The 17,059-nt window shown below is 32.2% G+C and overlaps 1 protein-coding gene across 2 annotated transcripts; it reads right to left on the reverse strand.

Annotated features, from left to right (window-relative positions):
- Window positions 1-7,422: 7,422 nt before the first annotated feature.
- Window positions 7,423-9,690, reverse strand: LOC122302813. 2 transcript variants are annotated; one of them, XM_043114242.1, is made up of 4 exons: window positions 9,536-9,690; window positions 8,601-8,727; window positions 8,434-8,497; window positions 7,423-8,175 (listed from the first exon to the last, which is right to left on the reverse strand). In XM_043114242.1, the coding sequence occupies exons 2-4, from the start codon at window positions 8,711-8,713 to the stop codon at window positions 7,870-7,872; spliced, it is 483 nt and encodes a 160-aa protein (XP_042970176.1). In that variant the 5' UTR covers window positions 8,714-8,727; window positions 9,536-9,690; the 3' UTR covers window positions 7,423-7,869. The 2 variants fall into 2 exon arrangements, with proteins under 2 accessions (XP_042970176.1, XP_042970175.1); XM_043114241.1 differs by having other exon boundaries at window positions 8,601-8,798; window positions 9,536-9,689.
- Between the last annotated feature and the right edge of the window lie 7,369 nt (window positions 9,691-17,059).

Consider the following 17,059-nt stretch of genomic DNA (forward strand, 5'->3'; position numbering starts at 1 on the left):
TTTGGTAGAGTATAAGGTACTGGAGGAAGGATTGAAAGTTTGCTCCGTACGTTCTCACCTCCGGAAACCATAATACATGCCAAAAAATAATAGGAATGGTACGTAACTTATTATAAGGCTATTTCCTTTTAAGGATTGAGCATATATAATTTATAAATATAGGATCTCGAGCAAATTCAAGTTGATCAGTCAATTATCTATATATACCAAGCTGGAAGGAGAAAATTTGTTAACTCGACCAGATCGAACCAAACTCACATGCTTCAAATTTGAACCATTTAGCCAAGTGCTCGATTGATTGTACAGATTTTCTCTTCAACCAAATACCAATCTCTTGAGATTAGTAGTCCCATTTAATAAAGCAATTATTCTTGGATTTTTTTTTTCCTGATTTTGACAAAAAAAAAAATAAAAAATAAAAAATCAGTTTATCGTGTCTATATCGTATAGTAACTATAAGAAAAGTTGTTATTATCGACAAAGTTAATTATTATCACCGATAAACTTGAGATCATATATATCGTTCGAGAATTTCACTATCTCACATCGTACGTATATGCATGAAGCTAATTTGGCATGCTAATATTTTCGTCTTATATATCTACTTGCTAATTTCCTGCAGCAAGTACTGTGCAAGCTTGTATGCTCATTTAAAAAAAAAAAATATTAGATATCATTAAAAAAATAATTTCTTAATGTGGATCCCAAATTCTCTCACTTTTTTCAAAAGGAGTCATATGTGGAGTTTGCATATTTTAAAACTATAAATATCATTTCTATCTTCAAAAAATGAATTATAGCAAGCACGAGTGCTCTCCAGAGAGAGAGAGAGAGAGAGAGAGAGAGAGAGAGAGAGAGAGAGAGAGAGAGAGAGAGAGAGAGAGAGAGAGAGAGAGAGAGAGAGAGAGAGAGAGAGAGAGAGAGAGTACTATGTAGACTCCATCATCATGCATCAAAATAAGATCATGATAACATGAAAGAGTATATTGAAAATTTTTAAACTTTTGTTGGCCGGGGGAATTATATATTAGCTCTTCATCTTTTGAGAGTGATGAAAATATGCTCCGATTATTTAACAAAAGAAAAGCAAGAAAGAAAAGTGGATTCTTTTAACGAAGAAAACACAAGATAATTTTAAAAAGAAGGAAATTAGAAAATTAATGTTTTGAGTGCTATGGATTATATATATAATGAAATTAATTAAGGATTTGCAAAAAATATCAGTTAATTATAAGTTAAGTGGCTCTAGAATTCCCCCCCCCCCCCCCCTCTCTATATATATCTTAGATATGTATATATATATATCAAATAATATTGCTAATTCATTTTCAACACGTATTAAAATTCAATAAATAATAAATAGCAGAGATCGATCAGAACTTGTAATTAAAGAGATCACTTTTAATTCCAAAAACTTGATTTCACTTATGTACGTATGATTTATTTATTATAATCCATAAGTAAATTCTCTTAGTGTACGTACAAATTAAGGTGCAATTAGTTCGTTGTACATATAATATATAATTGTCATGTTCGATCTTATATATCCTACCCTCGTGTGTATAATATCCTAATTAATTAATAACCACCTTAAACGAATTTCACACTTATAATTGGCATGCATATATATAAATTAAGAGTAAGTGACAAATATATAGTTTTGTTATAGATTAATTAATATATTTAACTTATTAGAAACACATAGCGCCAATTAAATGGAAGCTGGATATATAGTTAATTAATTAAGCTGCTAATTATAAATTAAGTGAATGCATGGCGCAACAATTGTTCATAGGCAATCACGTACATGCTCTATCAGTCAAATTTATAAGACATTATTGTTCAACCGTGATAAACGTGCACCATTAATTATTAGTGTTCCTTTTAATTAATGATTTTTCAACAATCTTTGGATAAAGTCACCAAAAATCGTTTGATTCAATATTCAGAAAATTATAAAGATAAGACGCATGAATGGAAATTGGAAACTCCAACTAATTAATATTTATTTATGTAGAATTAAGATTATAAAATAGTCAATAAATATAATTAAACGATTTACTTTATGTTTATGTAGTGTCTATATAAATATATATTGATTTCATTATAATAAGTAACTATCTAACTGTGAATAATAACTTATTATTCTTCTTTTTTTTCGTTAAGTCCTATTTTATCAAAAAACCCTTAAAACTCTTAATCATTTGACGTATAGCTCCTTTATAGAATTTAATAAATTATTATTTTACTATTATTACATATATATACTCCTTAGTGTTTAAGACATGGTTGAATGGTTTCTGGACTAATGGTTTACACTTTACGTGGGCTTAATTTCTTTGATGAGCTTAGGTTTTATAAAAATTAATATGTTATTTTATGTATTAGAATCGGACTCACGTGAGCTTTATTTTTATTGGAGTACTTGTTTTAAGTTAGTTTTATTCCGTTGTAAGCCTTTTCCTAAGCCTCAATATTTGTATTTGCATAAATAATAGTTTTATTTAAGTTATATTATTAACTATTAGTCTATTATTCTACTACAACTAAATTTAGTAATAACGATAACACAAAAAATAAAATAATGATAATAAGAAATTAAAAATTGTTCCAATGAATTAGTCTATTTTGTTAAATGAGATCTTTACTGTAGAATTTAATGGAATTTGATATAATTATTATTTTATTAACTATGTTGTTAATTGAAAATGAATATATATTATTTTATTAAAAATGATTATTTTATCAAATTAGACAAACTTGTTTTGCAGGTTGATCATGTCCTAGTATATATATATATATATATAATATATATCTCTTAAATTCGAACAAGAACTCAACGAAATCTTGACTCAATCCAGTCGATACAAATGATCCAAGGCGCCGAATTAGTAAGATATGATCGATACATAGTTAAATTCGAGTTGTGGTTTGCAAGTTAATTCGCCTAATGGAAAACAAATTAACATTATCATGACTCAATCCAGGAAAGTCTTAGATGAAAGTTTGGAGATCGACTGAGAAGAAAATTTTTAGTTTTAGATGAAAGTTTAAATTATTATTTTTTAATATTATTATTATTATTTTAAAATTTAAAAATGTTGAATTGAAATTTGAAAAAATAGAATTATTTATAATATTTTATATAAAAATTTGATAAAATTATAATTATAAAATAAAATGAAAATTTTATATCTGATCGCATGCCCAAACCTGCCAATAACTCGGTCGATCGAACTTCTTCGCTGTTACATGAGGACTTGCGTACATGCAATATTACTGCTCTCACGCACATGTATATATAATCCTGCATACACATCGATCCCAAACGTTCCTACCAAAAGAAAAGGCAACTCCTGATCCATCTCAGTTTCACACAGACACAGACTCATACATAATTAACAGACATAAACACGCAGTACTACTGCACTCTTAATTACTCTATGCTACACATTTTCTTCATGGCTTTGGAACTTTCTTGGTATGCTTCAAGTCCCAAATTTCATCTTTCCAAATAGCCTGATCTTCATCACCAATCTTTGAAGCAACCCAGTGTTCACCGCACATTTTCTCCCAGTAAGGATAGCACACGCCTTCCCACCAATAGTTTTCCCGCTCTCCGCAGGTCCAAGTCCACCCCCAGTCATCCCGAGCCATCGTCACCCAGCTCTCAGCTTCCTGCTTCTCCGACACTCCACCAACAGCCTTTTCATCCGCCTTTTTCTCTTCTTCATCCTTCACATCCACTACTTCAACAACAGCCTTTTCATCCGCCTTTTTCTCTTCTTCATCCTTCACATCCACTACTTCAACAACAGCCTCTCCAATGGCTTCAGACTCTCTTTTCTTGATGATCTCCTCCTTCACGGCCTCCTTCTCAACCTTCTTTTCACCCTCCGGTACCTCCTCCTCCTCCTTAACCAGTACCATTGGTTCTCTCTTTTCTGTCTCCATCAAACTTTCCCTCGCCGTCAACATCTCTCTATACCTCCTTTCTCTCTCAATCAGCATTGCTGTCACCCTCCTTTCTTCAGCATCCAAAGCCTCTCTCAACATCTTTCTCGGAGTCACCTTGACCGAGGGAACAGGCCCAGCATTTGCTCTGCTGTTGTTGATCTTACAAGCTTTTTTCGCGTCCATTTTCTCCATTATTGAGCTCTCTCCTTCTTCTACATCTCTCCTTCTTCCCCTGCCTTCATAGTGCACAGAATTCACTTTAGCTGCCTCCATGGTTAGAGAGAGACTTATGAGCTAATTAAAAGGAAGAGAAAGCCAAGACTTAGAGATTAGAAGATCTAGTGAAGTGGGTGTAAGAGTGAGTGTTCTTATATATAGAAGCTCTTCTGGCCTTGTTAGCAGCAGGGGAGTTTATGTGGTAAGTAGTACAGAAAGTACAGATCGCGAGAAAAAGCGGGCGTGAGCGTTTCTGGTGCTTTTGTATACGTGGCCATGAAATTCAGCCACGTAAACAGGGGGGCGTTGAAAAAGGGGACCCACACACCGACTGGTGAAATGTCTTTGGAAGTATGTTAGGAGAATACTTGAACTGATTTTGCATGTATCCACCACGTTTACTGACGCCCATGTGATCAACCTAAACAGCCCTTTTTTATGCTTCTGCATGTTAGGGTTTGGATACTCGTGTTATACCAATATTATTGCAACGGCTCAAACCACAAATTAAACCTCTAATTACAACTGGTTTTAAACATTTTTTACATATGTATATGGATCGGTGATCATGTAAAATTCCGTTGCTGCGTTGCATTCTATTTTGATACCTGGTTTTAGAGTTTAGTATTATCTGTAACTCCAGATATCTTGTTGTAATCACAATTTTCTTCTATTATAAATAGGGCATTCAATAAAATTGAGGAACTGTATTTTAAAAAAAAAAAATTAAATACTGCAAAATCTACGCTGATTTTGTCCCGCTTAAGAGGGGGAAATAGACTTGTTTAGGTTTGGCCTTAGGAAATTATATAATAAGTTAATAACCCAATCGACCCAATGGGATTCTAGGCAAACTAGAATCAGAGACGTTGCACCCCTAAACCATCAATAGAAACAAAAAATAACAAATAATCATGTATTTTCAAAGAAAAAACTATTGCTAGCATATTTATTTATATATGAAACATATATATCATACATCATATAGCGCATACTTCCAAGGAACACATGATATGGTACCCTATCTTCATATTACCCCTAACCTGGCAAAATCTATGTCAGGGCCTGATGAAATATCGTAAAATTGATCCATCCGTCGGGGCACACTCTAAAAGGGCCCATGGCTAATAAAAAGAAGCCCATAGAAACTGGAAATTACGATCCTCGGGAGACGTCTCAGTCAAAATTAAATGGTCCTCATGATGGAAAAAGTTAGTCCTCCCTCAGAAACCTACGTACACGCTTTGAACAAGAAAAATACGCAGATACATTCTTATCCAAGGAGGGTAGGCTAGGAATTAAGATGATTTCTAGACTATAATCTATAAAATTATCATTATAATTGTTTTTTTCCCTCAGGAGGCCCTTTACAAGTCTTCGTTTACTTTCTGCATGCTACCATTTATATAAACATTTTACGAAAAGACAGGGAAGCTCATATATATGAACCTATGATCCATCCAACCCATAGAATTTATCCTTGAAAAAGACCAAAAGACATGACTCTTGGGTAGGTATACAATCCACCAATTTGATTAATTTTCTTTAACATTGAAGAGGAAAATGCATGCGTTTGTGTGAAAGTTTCCCGTAGACTTGATGAAGCAGCCTCACGAAGAATAGACTAGTCTACCCAGTTATTATTTAAATATTCCACAACATTGCCACCTCCAAGAGGATCATTCTTATCTTTAGGCCTGTATATGGGACATTTCACACGAGCATCGGAGTTGACGAGTCTCTGGACAATGACATTTTTATTCAGAGTTGGTTTTATTCCAACACCAGTTATTTAATTTTCTTTTTACACGTTGCCTTTTAAGCCGGGGTGACGATGACAGGCAGTCACGTCCGTTTAATTACAACCATTTAGCCCGCAGCTAATTGTCATGTTTATCAACGACCACATTGTTTGAGATTTTTTTTTTAATAAATTATTAAAGTATTCAGAATTCTCATGCCAATTTTCAAGAAAAGCTGCTGCATGCAGCTTGATTGTGATGCATGTATATCAACGGACCTCACAATTTGAGTCTCTGTTATGTGAAAATTAACACAAATATTTCAGGATCACCACGTTTGTTTAGGGGGAAAAACTTGTAAAATTTTCTTTAATTTTCTCGTGTTGACGATATTAGGAAAATTTTTCTTGTAATCTTTACATTTTATATATTACACTTATTTTAATTTTTTTTTATTTTTTTATGATAAATATGTTGTGTGTAGATGATAAATAAAATAATTTAATTAGTTTAATAAAAATAAAATAAAAAATAAAAAATAAAAAATAATATTTTAATATCTAAAATATGTGTTGTAGGATGATGTGTAGTATTTCTCGTAAGATTAACATAGCGATAAGGTTCCATTAATTCATTGGTTTCTTGTTCTTCACAAGGTGGGTATTCCGTATTTTCTACGTAATTTCTACCAAACGATGTGATAATATCGAAACCTACACTACCGACACAGTGGTCATGACCATAAGCGGACCTTGGAAATGGATAATTATTTATTTATTTTAAAACATCTGCCTTCTATTTTCAGCTTTTTAATTGCCATACTTCGAATACATTTGAAGTACGCCCTAATTGTCACTTCATTATTAGAAAGAACACTTGCCAACAATGAAGGCACAGGCAGCCCGTCCGCAATAAGTCTATTGATTGATGGCATGCCTATCTCAGATCAAATCTTACTTCACCAACTCGACCTTTTATTTTATTTTTGTGTTGAACAGAACAGGAAAAAGCACCACCTTTCAATATAATCTCCCACGTCCGGTATGCCAAGTTGTGGGAAAATGGTTCCTTCTCAGATTATCATTTTCAAGGCTACCTCAACCGACACAAACCACGAGCCCAAAAAACACGACAAAATGCTGAAAGCAACCAAGGTTCCTGAAAATAATGCCTAAACTAAAATTTCCCAGGTTGCTGAGCCAACATGGACAGGTACACGAGAAACCACGAGGAAATGCCCATTGGGGGTAGTCGATACCTAGACAAATATGGAAGCAACATATGAAAGAGACATTCTACTTGAAATGCAGAAGAAAGAATAGTAGACCTCACATTCGGCACAATCATGTGAAGACAAATACAAGGCTTCAAATGTTGAGAACAAAAGGCAGAAACGATTTCTTTCTCATCTGAACCAAACAAATGGAGAAATTAATGTAAAATAAATGGCGTTACAAAATGAACACGTCGAAGCATAGACCATAGATAGATTTTTAAGGCAAAAACAAAATAAGAACTAGACGATATCATTAGCAATTACCAAAGAAATTTACAGGGTAAAAGACCTAAAATAAATCACCATCCGCCTCTATACATAACTTTTCGTGGTGATCACCTAAAAAATAGGACACTCAAACAACAACCTACCCAAACTAGCCCATCTTCTATTACAGAAAACAACCGTGCACTACAACACAATTCAAACCCTTGCTATACAATACAAGGTTTGCTGTCTCCTTCTTGTTCAACCAAGCTAATTACAGAGATATTCGCAATGAGATGATCACCAACAAAAACATATGGTATATATACACCTACTAACAGAAGATCGATCCTTAATGCTCTCCAAAAATATGAAAAATTCCCTTCAATTCCCTTCTCTTGTTACGTCGACTGTGTTTATGAATTCTGGTGGCATTTAGCTTCTTCTATGTACACTTCCTGTGATGCGGTTCTATGCGACAGCAGGGATGCTAGAATTTTGGCGATCCCTGTTAAGGCAATCAAAACCTTCTACTCTAACTGTGGCTGGTTTCAGCCCAAACTTCATTCTAGCACACCCTCCTTTGCGCGAAGATGATGATGGAGATGAAACCCCGGAGGGAGATGGTATTGACAATGGTGAAATAGGAGTGATCTTTTCATCTCCAAATCGAGCATCTTGGATTAATGGGTTGGCAGATCTGCTTGGAGGAGACCCAACAAAATATGGCGGTGATGAGGCAAAATGGGTTGGAGATTGCTCTGGCCCACGACCCTCCTGCAGAAACCAAGATATCAGCCACAATCCAGAGAGCAGTTAAGAGCAAATCCCTAGCATGAAAAAATTAACCTAAACAGTTCACCTAGAAGAAGACTATACAATCAATGTTTATTGTATTAAAAAATATATATAGATCCTACTTTATTTGGTTTTCCATGCACAGAAATAAATCGCTTCTTCATGTATTTCATTCTTATGCAGGTCAACTAAAACAAAACACATAAATGAAACAATTAAAGAAAATCACAAATTAACCTTCATGAGAATGATATCAAGAAGCTCTGCTCCGGCCTTCGAATCACAAACTTCTGCTTGATGACTGTCACCCAGAAACAAAACCGCAAGGTTACAATCGTCAAACACTTATTACTCGCACAACACCCTCAAATCTCCAAGAAATGATAATGATAATAAAGAAATACCTCTTGTGCCATCTCAAGGGCCTCACAGGATTGTTAGCCAAAACCCCAACACGCCTAGGCTTTGGGCAAACAATTGGACCCTTCAGATCGGAGATCGAAACAGAGCCCCTCATCTCTTCACTGCCAACTGCAAAGGCGTTCTGCTGAAGGTTAAAGTGATTCATCTTTGAAACGGATCCGAAGATCACAGATAAACGCCTATTTAACAAATATCACAAATAAAATAAGACAATTATTTACAAAAAGTTTTGAATCTCGGTCAAAGGGCAAACTTTGATTAATTTCAATCTAAACCCATATAGTTACTGAGAAAACGTGAAATATATATTATACAGAACAACAGTATCAATATTGGGGGATGGTTGAGCTCCAAATCTAAAATTGTTGATAACCAAAACAAACTAACAGTTCAAAACCAAAAAGTTAGCCCCGTTTTATCAGCAAAGAAACAGAGAGCTACAAGATTTACGTACTCTAATAGCAGATCTGAGATTCAGACCTCGAAAAGAACCGAGATTTCGTCCGATTCATGGGGAGAAAAGAGACAAAACTCCCCAAAATTTAGAACTTTTTGCTACGGACTTGAGTAGAATAAATTGCTTAAATATTAGTTTTGAACGGAAAACCTCGCCAAGAAGAACAGCTCACATGAATTAACCAAATTTGATCAAAGGTAAATAGAAAATAAAAAAGGAAAATAAAACAAACCCAGTATGAGAATTCAAAAACAAAACGAAAGACGGTTTATCTTCCACCAGATCCGTTGCGAAAACAGAGGCTAAGGTTTGTGTATAATTGTCTAAAAATAGTACAGAAAATGAAACGCTCCAGATCTGCTAAGACGACGCGTCGAGAAGACTAACTATATATATACATATACCTATATATCGATCGAGAGAGATCGAGAGAGAGAGAGAGAGAGAGAGAGAGGGTACCTTAGGGGAATCCCTCGGAGAGAAGAAAGAAGTGAAGTTCGGCGCCACGAGGGAGAAGAAGAGCGGATTGGAGCTAAAGATAATTTATAGAGGCTGAGAAATGACAGTAGGGAGAACAGAAGTTTACCGTTTGCCAAAATACTACAAAAAAAAAAAGGAAAAAAATTTTGTATGTCTTGGTCTTGTTAAAGACTAAAATGACTGATTCTACGGTTTAGGTAAGAATGCTTGTTTTTCAACCACGTCTCCGTATAAAATTTATGGATCAACCACCTACCCCATGAAGAAAAACATATTGGATTATTGGTTCTTAAAAAATAACTGTCATAATTGACAGGTTTTATCTTGAATTTTATTTTATTTTTATCATATTAATTGATGCAGTTTATAATAATTTTTATTAAAATAAAATGTGAAATTTCTTAGAGAGGAAAAAAACATATGTAAATATTAATATGAATTTTGTTATTCATGAGCCTTACAACACACTATATAATTTTTTATTTTTTTAAATATTAAAAAAATTTATTTAGTTTTATTCTTTTTAAAATAATTAAATTATTATACTAATTATCTATATACCATATATTTAATAAAAAAATTTAAAAAAATAACAAAAAGTTTGATGTATATTACATGAATAAAATTTTTCAATATTAAAATCCAGACATTTTTAGAAATAATTTATGAATAAATTGGATAAGACGTCCGAGGAAAAAAAGTGGAGAGAGATAAAAATTGACTTTTGACTAAAAAAAAAAAAAACGTGAAGAAAATAATAACACAAGACAGGCCGGACACCAGACTCAGTCCGCTGGATCAAGCTGGCTTCCATAATCTCTCCCTGTCACTTTGACTTTTCCATGTAAATTACGATGCTATCAACTAGAATATCATTTATTTTTCCGGCACCAAGTTTCCACGCGCGCCATTTAATTAAAATAACAAAAAAATAAAAATAAAAGAGAGAGACCAACGGCGAAGAGTAGGTCCCACCACGTACGCAGCTTCAGATCCCATGTCTTTTCGCGCACAGATTTCGGAGCCAGATCATGACACGTGCCCCCGTATAAGATCCGGGAATCCCACTTGCTTCCCAGCAATAAAGCGATCACGTGCATCACGCTCAGGACCGTTCTTTGAAAGTTGTCGGAGTTTACTACTCTCCGGTGAGCTTTTGTACAGTTTGGTCTCATTTTCAGATTTTCTCCCTCCAGCGAAATTTGTTTCTACTGTCCCCGGACTCAAACTAGCACGAAGCAAAAAATTCCAAAATTTAATTTCGATTCTTGCTCCGTTTTGATTTGGATAAGCGAAGCGGGAGGTTTTTTAATTTAAAGGTCGGAGTGGGATGGCTTCGGATCGATTCCGATATGATACATGTACATACGAAAAATTTATGTATTTTTTCCTATATTAATTATATATTTTATATAAATATAACTTATATGATTAGTTAAATTAAGTGATATACTAGTTAGTACTATCAGTAGCGATGAATATTATAGTATTACTAACATGTAATAATAATATATAATAGCAATAGTATAATATCATGTAACACTTATAGGTCTAATATGTAGTAATACTAAGCCCAAAATGTGCTACCAGTCCAAATTTATTCAAAATGGCGCTATTTTTCCTAAAAAAATGATATGGTTTTGACAATGGTTTTTATGTTTTCTCCTCCTAGGCAAAACAACGTCATTTTTCTATAAAAACGACATCGTTTGGACTATATTGATTATGTTTCTATCACCCCTGCACCATCTCACCCTCATTTTCATCTCACTTTGATTCTCTATAAAACCCTAGGTCCTAACTCAACCTGTCACTTTTATATGACTCTCTCCTCTTGTTTCACTCACTCACTAACTCTCGTAGATCTGCAGTTTTATTTAGGATATCAAGACATCAAAACTATCGGAGCAACCTACACCCCCCTATATCCCGTTTTGACTGCAAAGCTATAGTGATTTTAACTTTGATTATAGGTATAATCGGTTCAGTCTAGTTTTAAACAAAATTTAAGACTGAACCGATATTTACTCATTTTTTATTTTTTAAAATTGATTACATACCGGTTATCCTACTAAATCAGTACTCGAATTTTACCAATTTTCGATTCGGTTCGATTCAATTTTTCGGTTTTAATAAAATGTAAATTTTTCATTTTAAAAAAAAGGAAGATATGTTTATAAAAAGTATATATAAAAAAAAACTGCATTAAAAAAAATCTACCATGTAAAAAAATTATGCTATAAAAAATCTGCTAGTATACATTAGTATACTAATTAATTAAAACAAAATATAATTAATATACTAATGTATATTAGTATTACTAATGTATTATGTATTTATTAAAGATTCAAAATGAATATGTTGAGAATTTATTAACCCATAAATTTTTAGTAATATATATTTTATGTTTAAAGCATATAATCAAATAAATTTTAATGTTTAAGATTAAAGTTTTATGTTACATATTATAATAACATTATCTTATATATAATTATAATTTATAGTATTATATATAAAAATGTAATATTTAAATATATATTTGAGTGAACCAGTCCAGTTCTGGTCGGTTTTGGTATTTAAGAAAACGATTCCACCTGTTCGGTCTAGTTTGATTTTTTAGTTAAAATTTATATCCTTAATTTTGATCATTTTCACTAGTCAAATTTAGCCAGTTCAAATTTTTGGCCAAATAGTATTTTGGCATAAAAAATTCATATCGGGTGTGCACACGTATTGAACTGAGGTTTAGCATTCATATGTTTTCCCCTCATGCCACTAGACTTATAATAGCAGCGTGTAACTTGTTTTAGCTTAAGCTTACCTAGCATAAGGTGAAGATCTAAAAAGATGTGAAAATCTACTAGCAAGCATCCAAACACAAAGCTTTACGGATCGAGAAATATAGCTGCTAAAAAATACGACTGTGTAAAAAAGACCTTTAAAATATTTTATCTGTTGGAAGAATATGAACATTTATAAAATTGTAATGATAAATAAATATTTAAATTATAATTAAAATTAAAATAAATAAAAATATTAAAATTAATATTTTAATAGATTAATAATAAATTTAAAAAATTTGTTACTTGATATTGTTAAATAATGATTAACTAAATTTATAAAAATAAATATTCTAATCAAATTTTGACCAGATTTTATTGAGTCCAAAGGTTGGAAAATTGAAAAATGAAGCCTATCAATATGGGGATAGGTGTTGGGTAAACTGTCAGGAGTCTAAGACTAGTTTAAGTAATTCAGGGAAGGCTTTAATTTTTGTAATGTAATAAGAAAGCAGAGCAGGTAGGGTGTAACAGCCTGCTAGAAATTTAATTGTGAAATTTCTATTAACTTTAGGAACCTGTATGAGGTTTTCACGAATCCATTAATCGTATAGGTTTTTGTCTAACTATATAGTTAGTGTTATTATTTACTATGGTATCATAAGTGTATTTTTTGATTATTGGAGATAGTTAGAAGTGTCAAAATGTATTATGGTTTGTGCCATTAGACTCGGAGGATTATTTAAAGTCTTATGGCGCAATAACATTTTTTCATATTTTCGGACAAAACGTCTGTTCAAAACTGTAGATATTATTGGATAAAAAGAAATATCTTGAGGTAATTTTAGTGAATATTATTGGGTAAAAATATTTTGAGTTGATAGATATTATTAGATAAAAATATCTTAAGTTGATTTTTTTTAGATATTTTTGGATAGAATATTATAAGATAATCATTTATAGATTTTTTTTTGGGTAGGAGAAAACTACACTCAACTCTCAACTCCAGCCTCATCTCTTCCATATCTCATCCATAAGTATCTCCAGCCACCTCTCCCCACGAAATTATCTTCATTTACACTTTCCATTGAAAGAATATCAAACACTCTCTCTCGGACAGCTTTTATGAGGTCTTTTGCACACCCATTTCGAAGTTTTTTTACTCGTGATCGCACTTGAAGTTTTATAAGAAAAGCGGAGATCGAGATCTTGTTACAGGACCTGAAGGAGGATCAGGAGCTGACCAACTAGACACAGTCGACTGAACGACGGTGCGTCGTTAATGTTAATATAGTAGTTAAATTACTACTTGTACGATGGAGTTGCATCTCCAGTACTATTGGATCATAACTATTTTGGAATAGTGCTGTGATCTTAGTTATTCAATGGATCTTTATGTATGAAGTATGTTTCAAGTATTGGGATATTTTCAGTTTGGTGCATAGTATTGCTAAAGAAAAAAATTATCCGCTGCGAATATTGCATAATGTTAGATGCATGTTAGGATTATTGCATCTTATATGTCATGAACGGGGGCAGGTAACCTTGTGTTGCATGTCTCGACGCTTCAAATGTCCGTCCGATCCCAAACGAAATTTGGGGGCGTCACATAGGGTCTCGTCCGTCGCTGTGAACAATTGTGAGGCTAATGCTGGAAAACTTTACTACTTCCACTTTAGATAGCCTCTAAACTAGAAAAATAGAAAGTAGTTAGGATACCAATCAAAATTAGTTTAAAGAATAATATTTACTAATTATTTTAATTTTTATATATAATATTAAATAATTAAAAATTATTTATTATATTCCACTTATAAATAAAAATTTTCTAATGTAAATAGGTGGTTGAGAGGATTTGAATTTTGTGCGTACGGTAATGGCTGCCTAATGTGCCGTGATGCGTAAGACTTACGCAGGCATCGATGAAAAATAGAGAATATAGGAGTGGGGATGGAGGGATTCCCGGATAGGGACGGGGTAATCCCTCTAACCCTTCAAATTGCACACATGAATGATTAAATTCATGGATCCCAATTCTTATACCTATATATATGTACGTACGTACCCTTTCCAGTACTACAGCTAGCTAGGATTATATATATAAAGTTCCGTAGAATGTATGCATGCATGCAGTGAAACGCCAGCTAGCTAGCTAATGCGTCTGAAGCGTAATACTGATCGATCAACCAAATAGATTAATTTAAGTTTGGCAACCAACTTCGTACATTCTATACCTAATTAATCTCGTATCAATAAACTAATTAATCATAGTACTCTAAATGAATACATATATAAATAATATACATTTCATGATACAGATGATCGTACTAATTACCAGCCTCGTAAACTATATCAAGGGCATCAAGGGTACGAATTCGGTGCGTACATGTCGAATTGGTCGTCATAATATCAACGCATGCAATATTTTCTTCAAAATAAATCTTCATGCATGCAACGTCGTACAACGACATAATAGTATATCGTAAAGTTTTATTGCATGCTTGAACCTACATTCAAGCAATTATCAATGTTGTACGTGTGTGTAATGTAATACTATATATAAGCTCCTATTCATATATAAATTAAGCAGATCATAAAATCATGTAATGTTATGAGAATTAATTAATACTGTCTACAGCAAATATATATATGGGTCAGATTGAAATAGTGCACTCAACTTTAAGGCTACGTTTGAATGTTAATTAAAATGAGTTAAGTTGAATTGTAAATAGTATTATTTTATAGATCACATTCAGATGAATTTAATTGTTTTAGGTTGAGATGAGTTTAACTTTTTTTTGTTCAAATATATAAAATACTTTGAAATGAGTCTAATTTTTTTATAAGAAGTTAAAAAATAAGGTTGTATGTATTTGATTTTATACGAATTAAAATAGATTTAGTTTGGTTTAACGACCAAATACAACCTAAGAAATGGGTACGTAATCGAGGCAGAGCAGATTAGAGAGGTATAAGTGCTTCGCTTAACTATTAGAAACCCGAATGTGAAGGTAAGTGAACACCTAATTAATTAATTATGAAGCAAATGACCCTTTTCTTTCACATTTTATAGGTCAATTGGACCACTAGCTAGTAAAGTGTGTGTGAGTGTGTGTATAGAAGAGAAAAATTAAGTCCCCAAGATGTCTTCAATGCTCGAGAGAGAGCCTGCACCGGCAGTGGGCAACGCCAAATTAAGAGTTACTGGGATCATAATTACCTGAACTAGGACCAAACTTATTTGTTTCCCTATTGATTATTAATGGAATAGAGTAATATCATTTATTTATCATCTTTTTGGGTATCGTTGTGTCTCTAATATTAAATTATTATCTTTAATTAATTTATTAATCATTTAATATCACATCAAAATAACACTAAAAATATAATAATCAAAACGATAATGAAAATAAATTTGATTGCAATTATACTCACTCTGACGTGCTTTTAAATCTTTGATGAGACTCACACGAATGAACGAACATAAAATTATTTAGAGCTTGTTTAAATCTAGAGAGCATTTAATCTCATTTCATTTAACAGTATAATTTTTTCAGAATATTACATAATATATAATAAATAATTTAATATTTTTAAATCTTTATTCAATTTTTTCAAATTATAAAATAATAATAATATTAAAAATTAATATTTTAACAATATTTTATTTAATTTTTATCTAAAACTATTTCACCTTATTTTTGAATCTAAACGAGCCTAAATGTATTTTTACATGTCTACCAATAATTTGATATCCCAGCAAAATATATTGAAAAGATAATGAATAAGATTTCATTACGATTATAATGGATAAATTTTGATGAGATTCGAAGGATATATAAGAAATTGATAGAATTTATTATTTGAAAAACTATATCGTTACTATACTTTATAGGTCTGGCTACTGTGCTGCCCCAAATGTACTGCTGGGCGTATTGCCTAGTGCAAAAAATTTTTTTTTTTAATTTTTTTTCATAATTTTTTAATCATTTTTTTAATTATTAAATAAAAAAAATATATCAATATATTTAAAATTTATTTTTTAATTACTAAATAAAAAATATATATATATTTTTTTCGAACGGTACAATTGAGCGGTACCGCCCGGGCGGATGGCTTTATCCTACTTTATACTGGTCGAGTTAAGATAAATGTGTTGGAAGGAACATACGGAGCAAGAGGGGTAGACTTAATAAACTGATTGGCATGAATACGTGTACAAATTGTTAACTTTTAAGCTTAAGCCGACGCGCAACCGACCAGTTATGTCTGGTTTCAAATCACTAAACATGACGTCATTAATTCGCAAGAATATTTGCTGCCCGATTGGTTCTTGAAAATGAAGTTGGAATTATATGTAGCTTTTTGAAAGTGGCTTTTCATTACAAAACAAGCTTGAGAGCGACCAAATTAGCATCCAATGCATCTTCCACGTGGACTAGGCCCCCGGCCCGGGTAGCACCCTCGACCTACCAGATACTATCTCTACTACATTTTAATAAAGATACGTGTACGTAGGTGTATATACGATAACTATTTTAATCATAACAAAATTTTATAAAAATAAATTTATAAATTAATATAAATTGATACCGTATATTACATTATTAACTAGATCTAAAATATTATATATAATCATACTAATTTATAAATTTATTTTTATAAAAATTCTTTTATGTGACGGTAACGTTTATATTTATATATTATATATATAACTTACTTC

This window comes from Carya illinoinensis, chromosome 3, assembly GCF_018687715.1.
Source record: "Carya illinoinensis cultivar Pawnee chromosome 3, C.illinoinensisPawnee_v1, whole genome shotgun sequence".
Lineage (NCBI taxonomy): Eukaryota > Viridiplantae > Streptophyta > Magnoliopsida > Fagales > Juglandaceae > Carya > Carya illinoinensis.